General features: G+C 39.4%; 1 protein-coding gene across 2 annotated transcripts in view; it reads right to left on the bottom strand.

Moving 5' to 3' along the window:
• Positions 1-5408: 5408 nt before the first annotated feature.
• LOC147894546 (lactate/malate dehydrogenase family protein) overlaps positions 5409-17001 on the bottom strand; it is a 37524-nt gene continuing 25931 nt past the window's right edge. For both annotated transcript variants that reach the window (XM_087384665.1, XM_087384664.1), the window contains exon 15: positions 5409-6085. In XM_087384665.1, the coding sequence (XP_087240791.1) occupies positions 6032-6085 (54 nt within the window). In that variant the 3' untranslated portion in view covers positions 5409-6031. The remainder of the gene's footprint in view (positions 6086-17001) is intronic.

Here is a 17001-nt window from a genome sequence, read left to right as displayed (position 1 = left end):
TATCTCCACAGGATGGCTCTCTTACAAGTTATGGGGCCCTTTTTTAGTCCAAAATATTTGTAATGTTCATCAAGCCCTAGAATCATCATCTTGAGGGAAGGCAAACTTCATGATGTTGATCTTGAGAGAAGGTGTTGAGAACGACAATCTCTGCATCATGTAAATACCATATGTACACGTTGTTAATAGTGTACAAGTGTACAATGATACAGACAAAGTCCACATTGGGCCAATCTAGGGCAAATAGGGAGCAACCCTTAACCTTGTGTATGTGTGCATACATGCACGCATATGTGTGCATGCACATGCATGTGTGTTCCTTCATTTTTCAAAAGAGATGTACATTGTAGGCTTGTGTGGTGTCTCTTTCCTCTCTCCTTTCCACTTTCACAAAAAAGACCTAAAGTTTATGGATGTGGCATCGTACAATGTAAGGTTGTTTTGGAATCCTTTTGTTTTTATGCTTTTTTATAAAAACGTTTTTTATACAAAACTATATATTTTTTAGGAACAAAATATATTTTAGATGAAATATGTTAACTTTTAAGAAATATTATATATCTGCAACTCATAGGTTCCTACACATTTTGTTGTTAGAATTCTAAAATTTTCCCTTTGGTGTGAAGACAACAACAGTATGGATCCCAAAAAAGGAAAGATTTAAAATAAATTGGACTAAAAAAGAGGCCTTACAAGATATCCCTTTTTATCTCATAAAAGGGCCTTCATGCGAGATCCTTTCCTACAGCGTTATAAAAGGATAAGGTGATTAAATCAGTACTAAAAAAGGGGCCTTTTAGAGATCCCTTCTTCTAGGGATATGAAGGCTAAAATGAATAAATTTGAATATAAAAAGTGACATAATTCTTCCATTTTTAATTCAGATGGCCCAAACTCTGATGCGATTCTCCCACTTGTGCACTCATCTCCCCTATCATATTTTTGAAGTGTAATTAAATTTGTAAAAAAAAAAATCTCAACCAAACCTAAACCTACCCTCTCGAAACTAATCCCTTCTATCCAACTACTACACCTCCATCTCCATATTTTCCCCTTCATCCTCCCTCACTTTCACCTCCTCCTCTCCAAAATGTTAATATCAAACCTCTTCTTTGTTTTTGAGTAGACACATTCTTTCTTTTGTCCCTCATGCAATTTCTCATCATAATGTCGCCATTTTGCACCTTTGCTATGCATTCCTTCCCTCTCCATCTTCATAAAAATTTAGTTTTAAAAGATCTTGCCTTCTATGTGAATACTTTTCAGAATATCACATTTCTTCCCTCATCTACATTTTCCTCTCCATTTCCAAGTGTTTGAGTCAAGATTCATAAGATATCCTTTGAGTTTGTCACACATTAATGATTTAGAATGTCTCTAGCTTGTAGGAGACACTTCAACAAGATTCTTTGAAAGAACATGGAAATAGGATCAATCTTCAAGCATTAGACTTACTCCAACATGAAAATTTATCTAGCTTTTGAACTTCACATACATTTGTGTTGCTTTCATGCTTCTTATCTTCAGCTTGTTATCAATATTCATTCTTATTACATCTTGAACATGTTTTGGTGGGTTTTGCCTATCTACAAGCTTGCATCATGGAGAAGGAGGTATTACAATCTTTCCACTAGTAAGTGTAGTGAGAACAAGTAGCTTTGCAAGCAAATCTTCACTTTTGATGTCTATTTTCATCAATCATGATAATCCCTTTTTAATCCAACAGAGATTTGGATGAACTTAAAACATATGCACACTTATTTTCTCTGATTTGGTATGCAAATGTATTCAAAATAGTTTGAAATGTTCTATAGCATTAAATTTATTTGGAGCAAGAGTACCTTTGATAGTTTCCTATAAGCTAAAGTTAGGAAAGTATCACACTTCATAAAATTGGTCAACCCTTGGAGTTATGGAGCTTGTTAAGAGATTGGATGTGAAGGATATAGCTTCTTATCAAGACATAGCCCCATATGCTTTCATTTCAAAGACTTTCGAAATCACTTTCACTTGCTAAAAAGTACTAATTCCTCTTTTTAAAAAAGAGCATTCTCAACATCAATTTGAAAATGAATGTCCACGTTTCTCTAACTCTTAGTACTCAATTTGGCCCAAATGTTTTTCACCTCAAACTCATTACCATAACACAAACTTCAACATATGAAATTAAAACCTCTACAAACAACAAATGACATATAAATACAAATTTTCTCAAGCATAGAATATTAGATGTCTATAGAGAAAACCCATTGTGACAGAAAACATTAATATTAATAGATTTGACAAAAAATCTAAACAAAGACCCAAGAACAAAAATATTAGCAAAAAATGACACAACTTAGATACAACACATACTTAGTAAATAATAATAATCAGAATACAACTACTTGAAAATGACACAAACTTATACACAAAAATACACTTATTAGATAACAACAATTACCAACGGAATTTGGACACCATTAAAATTCCATGTCCAGAACAATAGAATTAAAACCATTAAAACCAATGGAATTTCGACACCATTAAAATTCCATATCCAAAACAATAGAATTATGAGAGAGAAACCTTGCAAGGTGAATATATTATGATCCAAAATCATAGGAGGTAATCTTCTTTTATGTAATTTACTCAAACATGTGACACATCAATCCCACATAGCCACATATCTCCTTCTAATCAAAGAAAAGCCTACGTATAAGGCTCACTAAAGAAATACATACCTAAACCTTGGGTCTATTTGAAAAGCTTTCCTTCCTCAATATACTTTGCTCTTCTTTTATGTAATCTTACTCAAATATGTAATATAAATTTCCCTTCTTATCTAAATAAAAGCCTAAGTATTGTGGCTCACTAAACAACACATACCCAAACCTTTATTCTATTTGAGAAGCCTCCCTTCCTCATTATACTCCATGCTTCTCCATGAAACTTGCCTACAAAAAATTAATGCTACAAGACATTCCAAAGTATATATTGATTCAACTTACATATCGAATAAGAGAAAGTGAAGGTAGATATGTTCATCCAAGTCTCTATCAATCTAAATAGATATTATAATGTTTGTACAAAAATGACTTTAAAAGTGAGGTTTTACTAAAGATTGCATCATAAGCACAACAAATATCCTTACTCTAACCATACTTTACTACTTGTGTAGCAAGAGAAGCCTAAACTTTGAGGCTCAATAAATACATACCCAGACTTTAAGTATGTGTATAGAGCTTGTCTTCCTTAGTATACTCTTACAAGCTCGTGAAGATAATATTCTTCACACCCACTACCAACCTTTGGCTTTTGAAAGAGATACAAGGACTAGAATGCTCGAGGCTTGGAATTATCATTGTATACACAATCTAAATGTCATGATGATGAAAGAAATAGAGAATGACAATCTAATCAAGAATTGCAAGGCAACATTGTGACACTAAGTGGTCACATGGTAGAGAGTACGCTAGAAATCCTATAAGCATATTTGAATGAGATTTCAAAGTTACAAAGAAAAATGCTATATAAGAAAGGTAATCCAATGGGTGCATGCTTGCATAAAGAGAAATTGTGTCTGATGGATAAATTGGCTAAAGAAATAGGGCATTAAAAGCATCGAGTAAGAACTTGTAGGACCAATTCTTTAGATTTCATGGATTGCAACCCTATTAGTGCTAAGCTTGAAATTGAGTTTCTAACCATCTCACGTGAAAGTCTAGATTTTGAACATGTTAAGTGTAAGTAGGCACGAATCTATATATTTAAAATCAATCAAATGGCAAGGTTTGGAGTAAGACATGGTATCAAATTGCACACCAACAAAATGGATAGCCACATGGACTTGTGAATTGGCATGGTATCAAATCCTTCCATATAATGCCCCATTTGGCTTGTAATCATTTTGTAGCCCACAAATTCCTTTGGACTCTCTCCATATCTCAATCTAATTAGTATCCCAACCTAAATTTCTTTGCCCAATTGAAATTCATGTGATTCATACTCACATATGAATTTCTTCAAAGGATATAGCTTTGCCAAAAACAAGTCTCTCTCTAGGCTACAAACCCAAGTTCCTTAAAAAATAAAATAAAAAATAAAGTGCTACTTCCGTTACACCTATGGAGAGGTAAGCACAAAGGCATAAGGGGTTAACTATGACTAGCCTTGCTTTTAAAGGTAAGATTTGTTAATAATCTTCCTTAGTTGAAGTCTGGACTCCTTCTTGCACCTTTGCCCATGAAGGAATGCTAGGTATGAACTTGATGCATAATCGCAAGGGCCATCTTTTTGGTGTGAAAACAATGCTCGAAATGGACTTAATGCATAAGCGCAACAGCCCATGAAGGAAAGCACAACTTACTTGATGATTTAGATCCATTCATTATGTTGTTCTTTTAAGGTTGGCCTCAAGGTTTTTTTATTTCAATCATAATCAATGATCAACACCATTAATATAGTACTCGACCACAAAACAAGAAGACCAAATTCTATGCATTGTTGCATGCATAAAGGGGGTGGGGGTGGGAAGAAGGGTTGTCGGGGAGACTAAAGATACTTCATTTTCTTGCACTCCAGAGGCTATTAACTCTCACAAAAGAAAAATGACACTTCCCTCACATTTACTCACTAGTGGAAAGGGACTCTCATAGATTATACAAAACTTATAAAACACACAAATACAACACAAAGCTTGAATTCAATGAAGCACAAGCGAAACTCAAGAAAAAATCGCATGCCAAACATCAATCAACTAAAAATTTTATGAATGAAAATGCTAACAAAGCTAATACAATCTCAATAACCAACACGTGAAGACAAAAGAAAAATACCAAACACAGTGATATTTCTCTCTCTCAAACATAAATTGAAAACATACCCCTCAAGCATAGTAAGCTTCCTATATTTGTATTGACTTAATGCTTGGAAACTAGGCATGATTATGTGTAAAGAGAACAAAATGAAAACTTAGATCTTGCAAAATATTATCTAATACTCATAATATATATCAGATTTACCAACAAACTTCCCCAGTGCAAAATTTGAAATTCTGCACCAATATTTTAGAAATATAAATACTTTCTCACGAGTTATTGTTACATCCACGAAGAAATTGGAAAAGAAGGGATGACTTTCGTGTAATAATTAAATCCTTTTTTTTAATTCTTATGCATATAAGAACAATGGTCCATCACAGATGGGTCTGTCAAACCACCCGTCATGCAAACAATGGCCACCTTCATAATCTTGCCACATTGTAAGCAGCACATCAATAGAAGGTGCTCCAGAAGTTCCAACAAACAAATACAATGAACAAACAAACTGCTTCAGTATAATATTTCTACTTAGATCATTTGTGCTTCTAATCTTAGTGTCGCTTTATGAACTTCTTCACAAAACCCATGTTATCCAACAAGCTTACTCTGCCCCAAAGGCTGTAAATATCAAATATCAGAATCCCATCAAAAGAATGAGGTACAACGATAAGTTTTAGCCAAACATAACCAAAACAAATATCGCTAATACTACAAAATAGCCCCTATAACATTAACACTCCATCCATTCTCTACATGTTAATGTTCTGTTCATGGACATCACTTGAGGCTTTTGCAAAGATTGTCTCTATTATAAGGTGCACAAGGGGTTGAAATGATTTGGCAAGGCAAGCAGAGAAACTAAGTTCCTTGCCATATATTTCAGATCTTTTATTTATACAAAAAATGCGGTCAAATTTCGTCTTCAAATTGTAAATTGAATCTAAAATAGATGCTGCTGGAAACTGGAACCCGGTTGCCAAACTGCTGAAATCCCAATGGTCAGCACCATTTGCGCACATGAAAATCTGCATTATTCTCCAATAAGCCTTCAGACACTCTATCGAAGTCGTGACTTGATTATTTTACAGTCCACATACAGCCGATGCTTAAGCAAGAACTGACCAACACCTCATGGAAACCAGATTGCAAAGTCTCACTTGTCGCGTATGGGAGGAAGAAACGGTGAATGTGCAACGAGCAAAATTGGATGTATTGTACTGTAGAGTAATCTATTGTTCACCCGGGAGCATGGTGTCTCCTGGAAGATCACAGAAACCATTTTCCTGCAACCACACAGAGGGTTTTGCTTCAATCTCTATCTTGATATCCAGATTTATAACCAGGCCACGACTCTCTCTCTGGTGTCTCGATGAAGTAGAAGGTAAGAGCAAAGAACTTATTGACATCTGTTCTTTCGGATGACACCGGGACACTTGCAAAGCTTAGATTGATGAAAAATACAAAGCAACATAAAATAAAAAAATGAAAAACCAATGTGTTCAATCTAATGTAAGTATGCATTGTACATGGTAAGGATCATGTGCAATCCATCCAGTCACACATAATATTCTTGTTATACAGCCGACAATGCACCTCTCTCCCCCTCAACCCCCCCCCCCATCTCTCTCTCTCTCTCTCTCTATCTCTCTCTCTCTCTCACACACACACATTTTTGTGAAACTTTTGTGGCTTTATATTACAGAATCACTATCCCAAAACGGGATCCCAAAACGGGATGTGGAAAAATACATCACGAGAAGATCTCGGTATAAGATAGATACACGTCATGATCTATGTACTTAGTTTGCAAGCAATCATTGAAAGATTGCTCCACGAAGTGCATGAAAAGAGAAAAAGGTGAAAAAGTAGGATCACCAAAGACTACGATTTCTATCCTTCCATAGAGTCCAAAGTGCCCAGTAGCAAACCCAAACAAAAAACAGATCAAAATCCTGTCTAGGTGGGTGTATCCCAAAGATCCAGTAGCATTTGAAAAACGAGTTCGCAAACGCTGCCCAAGAAAGAGAAATACCTATGAAATTTCAATAAGAACCTTAAAGTTTCAACTTGAAGATTTATGTATACAGTAAGGAAAACTTTTTCTGCGAATACTACCTCACCTTGCAATGCCAAGGTACAACAATGCTAGAATAGCATTAAACATGACATGATCCCCGTGCAATAGCTAGCAATGTAGCAAAGCGTGAGTAAATCCTATAAAGGAAGACTTGGAGGTTCTTCATTGGTGACTTTTGTAGATACATCAAAGCCTCTCCTCAACAATCCAAGATTGGGCTAGAATAGCATCATTTGCCAACATTGGACAAGAGCTCCCACTTTTCTTCAACAATACTCAAGGCAACCACAGGGATGATCACTTTCATCACTAGAGGTGTCCTACTAGTGCTCCTAGTCGGCATTGTCTTCTTCATTTTTGAAGTAACAAAGGAAAATATATACCTAGATGAATCCAAGAACATTCCCAAACTCATCCTCTAAAAACACAACATAGTGCAGTTTCAATCTCATGATAGTCAATTGAATTAAGTCATGGAATGAGACACCACACAAACTCCATCATGCCTAATTCTCCCTAAAAATACAAGAATAGAGCATTGCTCACACTAGCTTGTACATTGTCTCATTAAAATTTGATAACATAAAAGTCAACATTAGTCCAAGTTGTGATCAAGAGTATCATAGCATGAATGTTGGTGTTGTCCTTTGAGCTAACATCCATCATGGTTATCTTTTTCAAATTTTTATGCTCCTTTGTAGGCATTAGAAGAAAGGGCTAGCTAGCTTCTCAAAATAATTAACAGAGGCAAATAAAACTGAATATAAGCCACCAGAATCAATTGAACAATTCGTAACTTGACATGTAGGACCATTTTGCCAGCTTCCAATATTCAAGCTTTTTTTTCAGTTTTGCTAATACCCAGTCAGCTTGTTGGCAACGAGTAATCGACCAACCCAAAGGATAGCCAAATGACGAACCATCTAATTGGTAGGAACAATTTCCCCTGACCATAAAAGAGTATGTCACTCTTTAGAATGCAATGGCAATAGCTTAGATTTCTGGAAATTCACATGAAGACCAGCCACCAAGCCATATAAAGATAAAGCCTGCATCAAGTAAGATAGATCCTGCTCTGTATTCCGAGCAGTAGAAAAGGAATTATCTGCATAAGCTTGAGCAATAAAAGTACTGCTACCTTGAATTTCTAAACCATGAAGCACATCAGATGCTATGAGATGATCCATGTACCGAAGCATGGGATGTGTGGCTTGTTAGAAATGACCCAACAGAGGGTATGCACAGTGGAAGATTGATAGTATTGCCCAGGTGCTCACACAATGTGCATATGGGGTGTGGAATCACAGACTTCTTAACTTAATGTGCAAAGATGTGCAAGCCAGTAAATAGACAATGCTCGGAAACAAATATAAAGGCATCGCTTTATATTTCCGTCGGTCCACAAAGTAGGACAGGATACAATACCAAAAGGTTCTCCTACTAGATGTCAAGCACTTCTAGATCTCTGAGCCTGTGTGCTCCCCCTCGAGCGTTTGCAGACTCTCTGTCTAGTGTGTTCTTCTCCACCTAGTAGCCTGTGAATCAGCCTAGGTGGACAGCCCCTGCCGAGCTTTGTCTACAGCACACAGGTCCACTTGGTCCTCCTGAATGTAGGCTCAAGATAGCTGCTCCAAACTGCTTGTGAATGGCTGCTCTAGAAGATGATGATCTCAGCAACCTTCTGCCCTAGAAGACAGTCTAGGTTCAGCCTCTCCTTGGAGCTAAGTCTGCAGCAACCCCTCTCTCCTTCACTTCCTGTGTAGAGGCCCAAGGGTGGTGGATATGCTGCTCCTTTCTGCTCCTCCCAAAGCTGCTTGGCTGGATTTCAAATGAGGCTTGAGGCCTCTCCTTTTATAGGCCCTCAAGGGCCCCTTGTAGAAACCGACCAGCAGCCTCAATCTGGCCAACCCAAACAGGCCCACCTACTGCAAAACCACCCTAAAAGGGCTCTCATAACCAGGGCCCCTGGCCCACAAAACTTTTTTGGATTCAAGAGTTGTTAGGGATGCTACTTGCTGTTTTCTTCTTTGACCTATTGGTTGGGGTATTGTAACTTCAAGGGCTGATGCCCTCCTATATATGCAGGGTCCAGCCCCCTTCTACCCTACCATTTTCTAGGCATGGTAGGCTGGCTAGAACCAGCCCTACCAGCCCTATACCTGGCTGACCAGGCTGCTGGTAACCCCCGCCATGTTGCGCCTCTGCCACGCCCTTCTCCAATACCGTACAGTTCCGTACACCCTGCTGATGTCATCGTGCCCTGCTGCAGTCCGTACGCCTGCTTTGCAATTCCGTCTTGCCAGGTCAGATCCAGGGCTTCATGCCCCTATCATCTCTCTTGCACAAGGTCTCTTGTGCTGTCTACATGACAGCTCATGTGCTGCCCATGTGGCAGCCCCATTATCTCCAGGTCTACCTCCCCCATGCTCTCCTCATATGGGGGCTTACAGATGGGGAGGTGACCATTCCAACATGGCTATGGCATATAAGAGTGCACTAAGCGGACAGCCCTGACGGACTAAACAATGAAGAGTCCATGCTTCAAAAATATCTCCAGACAATATGCATGCTGCTTTGCTGTCACTGTAAACCCAATAAATAATATGTTGTAATTTTTGCCCAAATCCAATGCATGCATTAGCTGAGAAATAAAATCCCATTGAACTGTGTCAAGTGCCTTGGCAATGTCAACTTGCAGTAGCAAAACATCCTGCTGAGTATATTTGGCATATTCTATTCTAACGTAGGCATTTGCAATATTATCCGTGATGTGCCTCCGAGGAACAAAACCATATTGCGCAGGATGAAGGCCATCGTGTAAATACCCTTTAACGCAATCCACCGATGATCTTGTAAATGAAAGGCATAAGGGTAATGGGGCCTCCAATCAGCAAGGGATTCACATATTAAGAAGTTTTACAAGCCTCTTTTTCCATGAATCCGGCATGTACTGCTTTTCCTAGGCATTTTTTAGAGACGGATTCGATGGCCTCTCTTGACTCCTTCTATACCCAGATCAGAGATACCTGGCAGCTTTTGTTCATGAGGTAGTTCAGCATAGAGATTGTCTCATCAGGTTGAGGAGACCAGAGCAGGAGATCGTGCCTGGCCCATCACAGAGTATGATCACAAAGTTCTTCCAGGCAGAGCAGGTTGCTGCCCCAAATATGATTAGCAGGAGAGGCAAAGACCCTGAGATTGAGACGCAGCACACCCGACAAAGGACAGACGCACAGATCACACTCACTGACATCTCCTCTATTTTCAGACCTCGGGTACAGCCAACCGAGGTTACAGTGGTGCTCATCAGATGTCGCGTAGCAGTGAGGTGGGCATGACGGGTTACTCATCCAAATAGCAGACATAGATCAATCACAGGCTTTCTTGCCTACACCCCCTAATCCGTCATTGTGTGCATCTTGACGTTCTCTATGCCTATTGTATTGTAATGTATTGGATTAGACTACGTCTCCACATGCAAATGATGATGCCAGGATGGATGTGTATGATAATGGTGAACATGTACGATGATACCATTGACTATGTCTACACAGTTTTCTAGCATGGGTTAGGATGCTCTCTTAGTAGCTCCACCCTTTTGTTCATTGTATCAGGGTCAGGGTTTTCTTCAGTCTCATAGACCCATCGGTCTTTAGCAGACTTTAATAAACTCTCTTTCTTTCTTTCTCTCTCTCTCACACACACATAATACATTTGCAAAAGAAATAGTATTTATGGGGAGGAAGACATTTTTGAATGTTTGCTAATTACAAAATTTCGAGCTCCCCTCTTCTAAAACCCACTTTTTTTAGGGCTTCATGTCAACACTCCCTTTGGAAAAGAACCCAATGCAATTCATTTTGCATATGTAAAGGCACCGAAGGTTTTCAGCAAATATATAGTTCATAGTATATATGTATATGTGATAATTTATGAAGATGAAAACAGTTCCAAGGGCCAAATATAGATACTTGAAACAAAGGGTCGAGGATTTGTAAAGATGCAAACCTTTGCAGTTCGCAAATATTTGCTTGCAATGCCTCACACACGCTAAATATAAATGACATTAATGAAGATTCAAAACTTAAAGAAGTTTCAGACATGGAAACTTTTCATGCAAATGGGAGGAAAGAACAATTCAAGCTACCTTGAGAGATTCACAGGGGATTCATAAGAGGTTCAAAGATAGAGATCAACAGATACCATGAACCGTAAAAGTATTTTTTTTAACGAGAGATGATTCAGACCCAGCTTGAGGAAACAAGGTCCATAACACAAATTCAAGTGGATTCATGTGGAGGGATTTATGATAGATTGCAAAGAGATTCATGGAGTCCTGAAAATTTGGACTCATGAAATGCTTAGGGTAAGGCTCTAGTTAAAAGGAATAATACCCACAGTACAAGAGAGAGCAGAGAAAGGATTCAAGCCAAGTTTTGTGCATCGAGAAAGCTCAACAAATGTCTAAAATCTCTCAATTAGGAAAACATCAAGGCTAGGACACAAGACTTAGAGAAAGAAAAGGGGACTAGATAATTGAAACGCTCAAGTTCAAGCTAAAGGAATGAGAGCCATGAGAGTGGATGCATGTGCACAGTTCCAAAATTTGCCAATTTGTCATTCACCTGACTCTTGTGGATCCTTAGAATCACAATAAAGAATCAATCATTTATCAAACAAGGAAGCATAGGACCTCCATGGATTGTACATAAAATGTTAGATGGGGAAAGTAAAACATACTTTATTGTTGATATGGACAATAGGCCATACTCGAAATTAAATAAACAATTGGTTCCAATATTTCAAGGGTATAACCAATAGGATCTCTTGGGATCTAGGAGTCACATCCCCACCTATAAGATTTCTGTTTGGTAATTCAATCAAAGTGACCTATGGGTCAATAGCTCTCCAAAGTTCGTGCATTACGATGGACAAATGGTTTTGTTAGTCGTGACAATTCTGCTCAGGGCTTGAATAACGAATCTAGTAGCCTGCTGAGATACGTGCATTTTGCTGTGAACGAATATTGAGAAGCTTGGTTACATTTAGTCATATCAAAAGATTAATGACTGTATTTACAAAGACCTGCCTGGTCAGCAGTAGCCAAATCGACGTCACATATATGAATTCGGTCAAGGAGTCCGACTGAGAGATGGAGTGGTTTGCTGGGACAAGTTGATCTCTTCATGCAGCAGAAATATGACCAGGGAGCTTTCTATGCCTTTTAAGTCTTGTTGGGGTATATATATGCTAGTTTATTTGCCTCGGTGTTTGAGTTATTTCAAATTGCAGATATTTCCCTAGTATAGGGAAAAGATATTCGGTTTGGTTCTCAACTATTTTCAATTGATGGTTACGCCTGTTTAGACACCTTTGGAGGTTAGGAGATTGAAAAGAAGTTTGTAAGTACAGTTTTAGGCGGTGTTTTATTTATTTAAAATTTAAAAAAAACACCCATCTACCTAAATGGAAGTAGAAGAAGCAGCTTCTAGGGTGGATCCCATGGAGTCGAGAGTCCAACCGACCCCGCAGGTGTCATGCCCAACAGGCCATACACTATCTAGTAGAATTGCAATATTAGAAGATGTCTTGCAACAGATTTTAGTGCAACAGTTACAAGCAAATGTAGGGCAATCCGAGCTTAGGAAAATGGTTCATAGTATGTCTGCTAGACCATCTCGTGAAGAGAAAGGTAAATCTCCAATGGAACCTGAAACCAGTGTTCATACGGTCGAGCCTAGGAGGGCTAAGGTACCTAATATTGCCAATTATAGGCCAGAAAAGTATTCTAGTCGGATGTCTGACTGTAGTTCCGATATCATAGAGACCTAATTACACAAATGGAACGAGGCCTTCGCCATTTGTGAAATCAAGAATGATATAAAGAAGATCCACGAAGCCACCCATATGTTTAATGAGGCAGCGGATAGGTGGTGGATAAAACATCAAAAAGATGGAATGGCATCCACTACTTGGGAGGGGTTTAAAAAAGAATTTAGAAAACACTTCTTGCCTCCTGACGAAGCATCCCGAGCTTGGGATCAGTATCGAAACCTTCGTCAGAGAAATTTATTAGTGGCGGAATACACTGATAATGTTATGCTCAAGTTGAGGTGACATGACCTCGGAAGGGTCAGTAGACCTTTTCTTTTCAAGGATCAATGTTTGTATTATATTTGTTTGGGCTTTACGTAAATGATAAGAAAGGAATCAAAGTCAAGGTCCTTGGTGAGGGTGATATGGTACTAGACTAGGTGGATCTAAGGCTAAGGGGTCTAAATGCATTAAATGTGCCAAGGGACAAGTGATTTCAATGATATCCCAAGAGAGGGGTAAATGATGAATTTAGGAGGTACCTTAGAATGAAGACATGTGGCATACTAGATCCATCTAGGGAATTGGGGCTCGTTGGTATTTTGGCAAGCAGGAGCTTTCACGTGAGAATGGATTCTGAGAACTTGCTACAAGCGAGGTTGGCTGGGAGGATAATCCGTGTGCCTATGCCCGTGATTGATATGATTAACAGTTTTGCTAATGACATTTGGTATCAGAGCCGCAGGCGATTGGGAAAAGGGGGATCGAGAGAGGTCTTGGGCTATGGTATTCAGCATGCAGATAATGGTATAGGAGTTATAGAACGATTGGCGTGACGGAGCGTCGGGTTGTTTGCGTCATCCGGTTCACGTTATATCCAGTACTTCATCAACATTGGAGCTGCGTGTGAATGGATCGCATACGGTCACAGGTTTACAACTTGGTGTCGAATTTTCATCGAACGATAATCTGAAGCGAGTTCAGACCTTTGAAAGTAAAAGAAGCACAGAGAGAGAGGATCGTACCAGTCTGAAAGTGGATGCTTCCTTGGATGATTTGAACGTTGTTACCCTCCAAGCTCGAACAATCAATTCGCAGGATATCAGGGTGGCGCACGTGTTGATCACAGCTTATTACCTTCAGGATTCCTTGGCATCGCGGGGGGGGCAGGCAAGCTGTTGTGATATTTTGATAGTTCGTCAATTTGGGTAGCGTTAATGAGCAGCGAACGACGAGAGCTGCTTTCACAATAACTCAAACTTTGTAGTAACTCTTTTCACAGGCGAGGTTATTGGAGTTACGACTACCTGCAGAGAGCTACTGTGTAGTCACGGGACTTGCTTGCGATATTTGTTATCTGGAGATTTTGGTTATCAACGCAGATAGCAGGACTATTGAAGGTTTAGTTATTGGTATTGTGAACGTATGTGGCAAGCTTAAGGTCTGCACAAAGCTTTAGAGTGCTCTAGAATGGTGGCATACAATTAATCACAGCGTTACAAATTAGCAGTGAGAGACAGGGTGTTTTGGGTCTCCAACGAGGGTCACAACAGGAATATTCATCTGGTTCAAATACTTGGAACAACCTAAACAGGGACAAATTGATCTCTCCATGCTACATGAATGACCGGGGAGCTTTCTATGCCTTACTTGCCTCCATGTTTGAGTTATTTCAGATTGCAGGAGTTTCCCTAGTATAGGGAAAAGTGGGTTTTGGTTGCAGGGTGGTCTATGTTTGGTTAGCTGTAAATTTGGGAGTTGGACTTTCGATTTGTAAATACAGTTTCAAGCGGTGCTTTATTTATTTATTTATTTTTTAAAAACACCCACTAACCTAAATGGAAATAGAAGAAGAAGCTTCTAGGGTGGATCCCGTAGAATCGGGAGTCCAACCGACCCCACAGGTGTCACGCACAGCAGGCCATACACTGTCTGGTAGAACTACCTTATTGGAGGATGCCTTGCAACATATTTTAGCGCAACAGTTACAAGCAAATGAGGGCAATCTGAGCTTAGGAAAATGGTGTGAGTCGGAAAGGGAGAGAGAGCAGAGTGTGAGAGCTGGAGAGCAAGAGAGTAGGAGAGTGAGAGCTGAAAGCAATAGTTGCAATAGAAGAGTGTAATACAACTAAAGAGTGGGATAGGTTTTGTCTAAGTGACAAAACCTTATCCTTCACTAACCGTAGTTAGTGAACTAACTGTGGTTAGGGGGAAAAACCTCTAAAATGAGGAAAAAGTGCCCCTAACCTACTTATTATATTACATTGCTAAATTATAACAATAATTCTAACACCCCCCTGCAGTGCCAATGTCATGTACAAGGAAATGATCAATCACCAAAAGGGGATAAGTTCAGGGCACTGCAAAATGCCTCAAACTTTTCACGTGGAAGTGCTTTGGTGAAAATGTCTGCAACATTGTCATGTGTTGACACATAGATCATACTAATCTCTCCTGCATGCAACTTCTCTCTGACGTAATGATAGTGAACCTCAATGTTGAAAGCTGCCCTGTACTCAGCTTCACATGAGGAGGTAGCCACTGTAGACTGTTTCTTGCTTAGCCAAGAAATACAAGCTTTGCCCAAAAAGAAACAATTGCCACTTGTGGACTGCCTAGTGTCATAGTCTCCAGCCCAATCTGAGTCACTGTAGGCATGCATCTGCAAGTCACCCCCCTGGGAAACATCAAGCCAAAAGACTTTGTACCTTGCAAATAACAGAAGATACGTTTTACAGCCTGCCAATGCATAGTCTTTGGGCTGTGCATATATCTGCTCACCTGAGAAACTGCAAATTGAATATCAGGTCATGTATTGCAGAGATAAAGCATCCAACAGCCTGATTATAGAGTGTGACATCAATTGATTCACTTGCATCATGCATTGTAAGCTTCAACCCCAGCTCCATGGGAGTAGCTATGGGCTTACAATCTTGCATGTTGAATCTGTCCAAGAGTTTTTGAACATACTTGGATTGAGACATAACGATGCCACTTTTCTCTTGAGTGAACTGGATCCCCAAATAAAAGTGTAGCAGTCCCAAATCTGACATGTCAAAAGTGGTCTGCAATTCAGCTTTAAAATCTCCAATATTATCCTCATTTGACCCTGTGAGCAATAAGTCATCTACATAAAGAATGATGACTAAAATATCCCCCCCATCCTTCTTGATGTAGAGAGTGCTTTCAGTTGGACTATTGTGCAACCCCTTGCTGGTTAGAAAGGCATGAATTTTGGCACACCATGCACGTGGGGCTTGTTTCAGCCCATACAAAGCTTTATTCAGCTTGCATACCTGAAGTGCATTTCTTGAAATTTCAAAGCCCGGAGGTTGTTTGACCTAAACCAACAAGTCTCCTTTAAGGAAAGCTGTTTTAATGTCCAACTGATGAACATTCCATTCAAAGTTTGCAGCCATGGCTATAACTAACCGGATGGTTGTCATTCTGGATGTAGGAGCAAAAGTCTCCTCATAGTCTATGCCCTTTTTCTGAGCATATCCTTTTGCAACCAGCCTTGCCTTGTACCGATCAACGGACCCATCTGGCTTTCTTTTGACTTTGAAAACCCACCGTGTACCTATGGCATGTTTACCTGGTGGCAAATCGACAACTTCCCATGTCTGATTTTTCTGAATGGACTGCAATTCATCATGCATGGCATTCATCCAATGCACATTATCCTGTGCTTCTTCAAATGTCTCAGGCTCCTCCTCGTCAAGAAGAGTACCTGCATAAGCTGATTCTATTGAAAGAGCTCCCTCCATGTGCCTTACTACACTACGAGTTCTGCCAGGTAATGGAGCATCAATTTTACTCTCCCTGAGAGTTTGTAACAGCCAATTTGAAACTGTTTTTGCTGCATGTATATCTGCAATTTCTTGCTGAACAACCTCTTCCACTACTTGTGGAGGTGGTAAGACATCCTGTGGCTGAATTGGAGCATGTGGAAGTATCTGGAGATTTTGATTTGCATCAGATATATCAACAGGGGAACCCAATGCAATGGGTGGTAATCCCTCAAAGACATCATCGGAAGAAGTAGGCACATTAAATGCAGCTTGAATGTGAGCTGAATTTTCTGAAAATATAACATCTCTACTGACAATAATCTTGCGTGTGACAGGATTGTAGAGACGGTAGCCCTTGCTCTCTGCATTGTACCCAACAAAAATGCATTTGATTGCCTTATCAGACAACTTATGCCGAAACTCAACGGGCACATAAGCATATGCAAGGCATCCAAAAACAGGAAAATGATCCACAGAAGGCTTTCTCCCTTGCCAAACTTCATAGGGAGTCTTGGTC

This window comes from Dipteris shenzhenensis, chromosome 14 (assembly GCF_047967505.1).
Source record: "Dipteris shenzhenensis isolate YYH24624 ecotype China chromosome 14, Dip_SZ_1.0, whole genome shotgun sequence".
Lineage (NCBI taxonomy): Eukaryota > Viridiplantae > Streptophyta > Polypodiopsida > Gleicheniales > Dipteridaceae > Dipteris > Dipteris shenzhenensis.
Note: the sequence above shows the minus strand (reverse complement) of the source record. Positions and strands in the feature narration are given on the sequence as shown.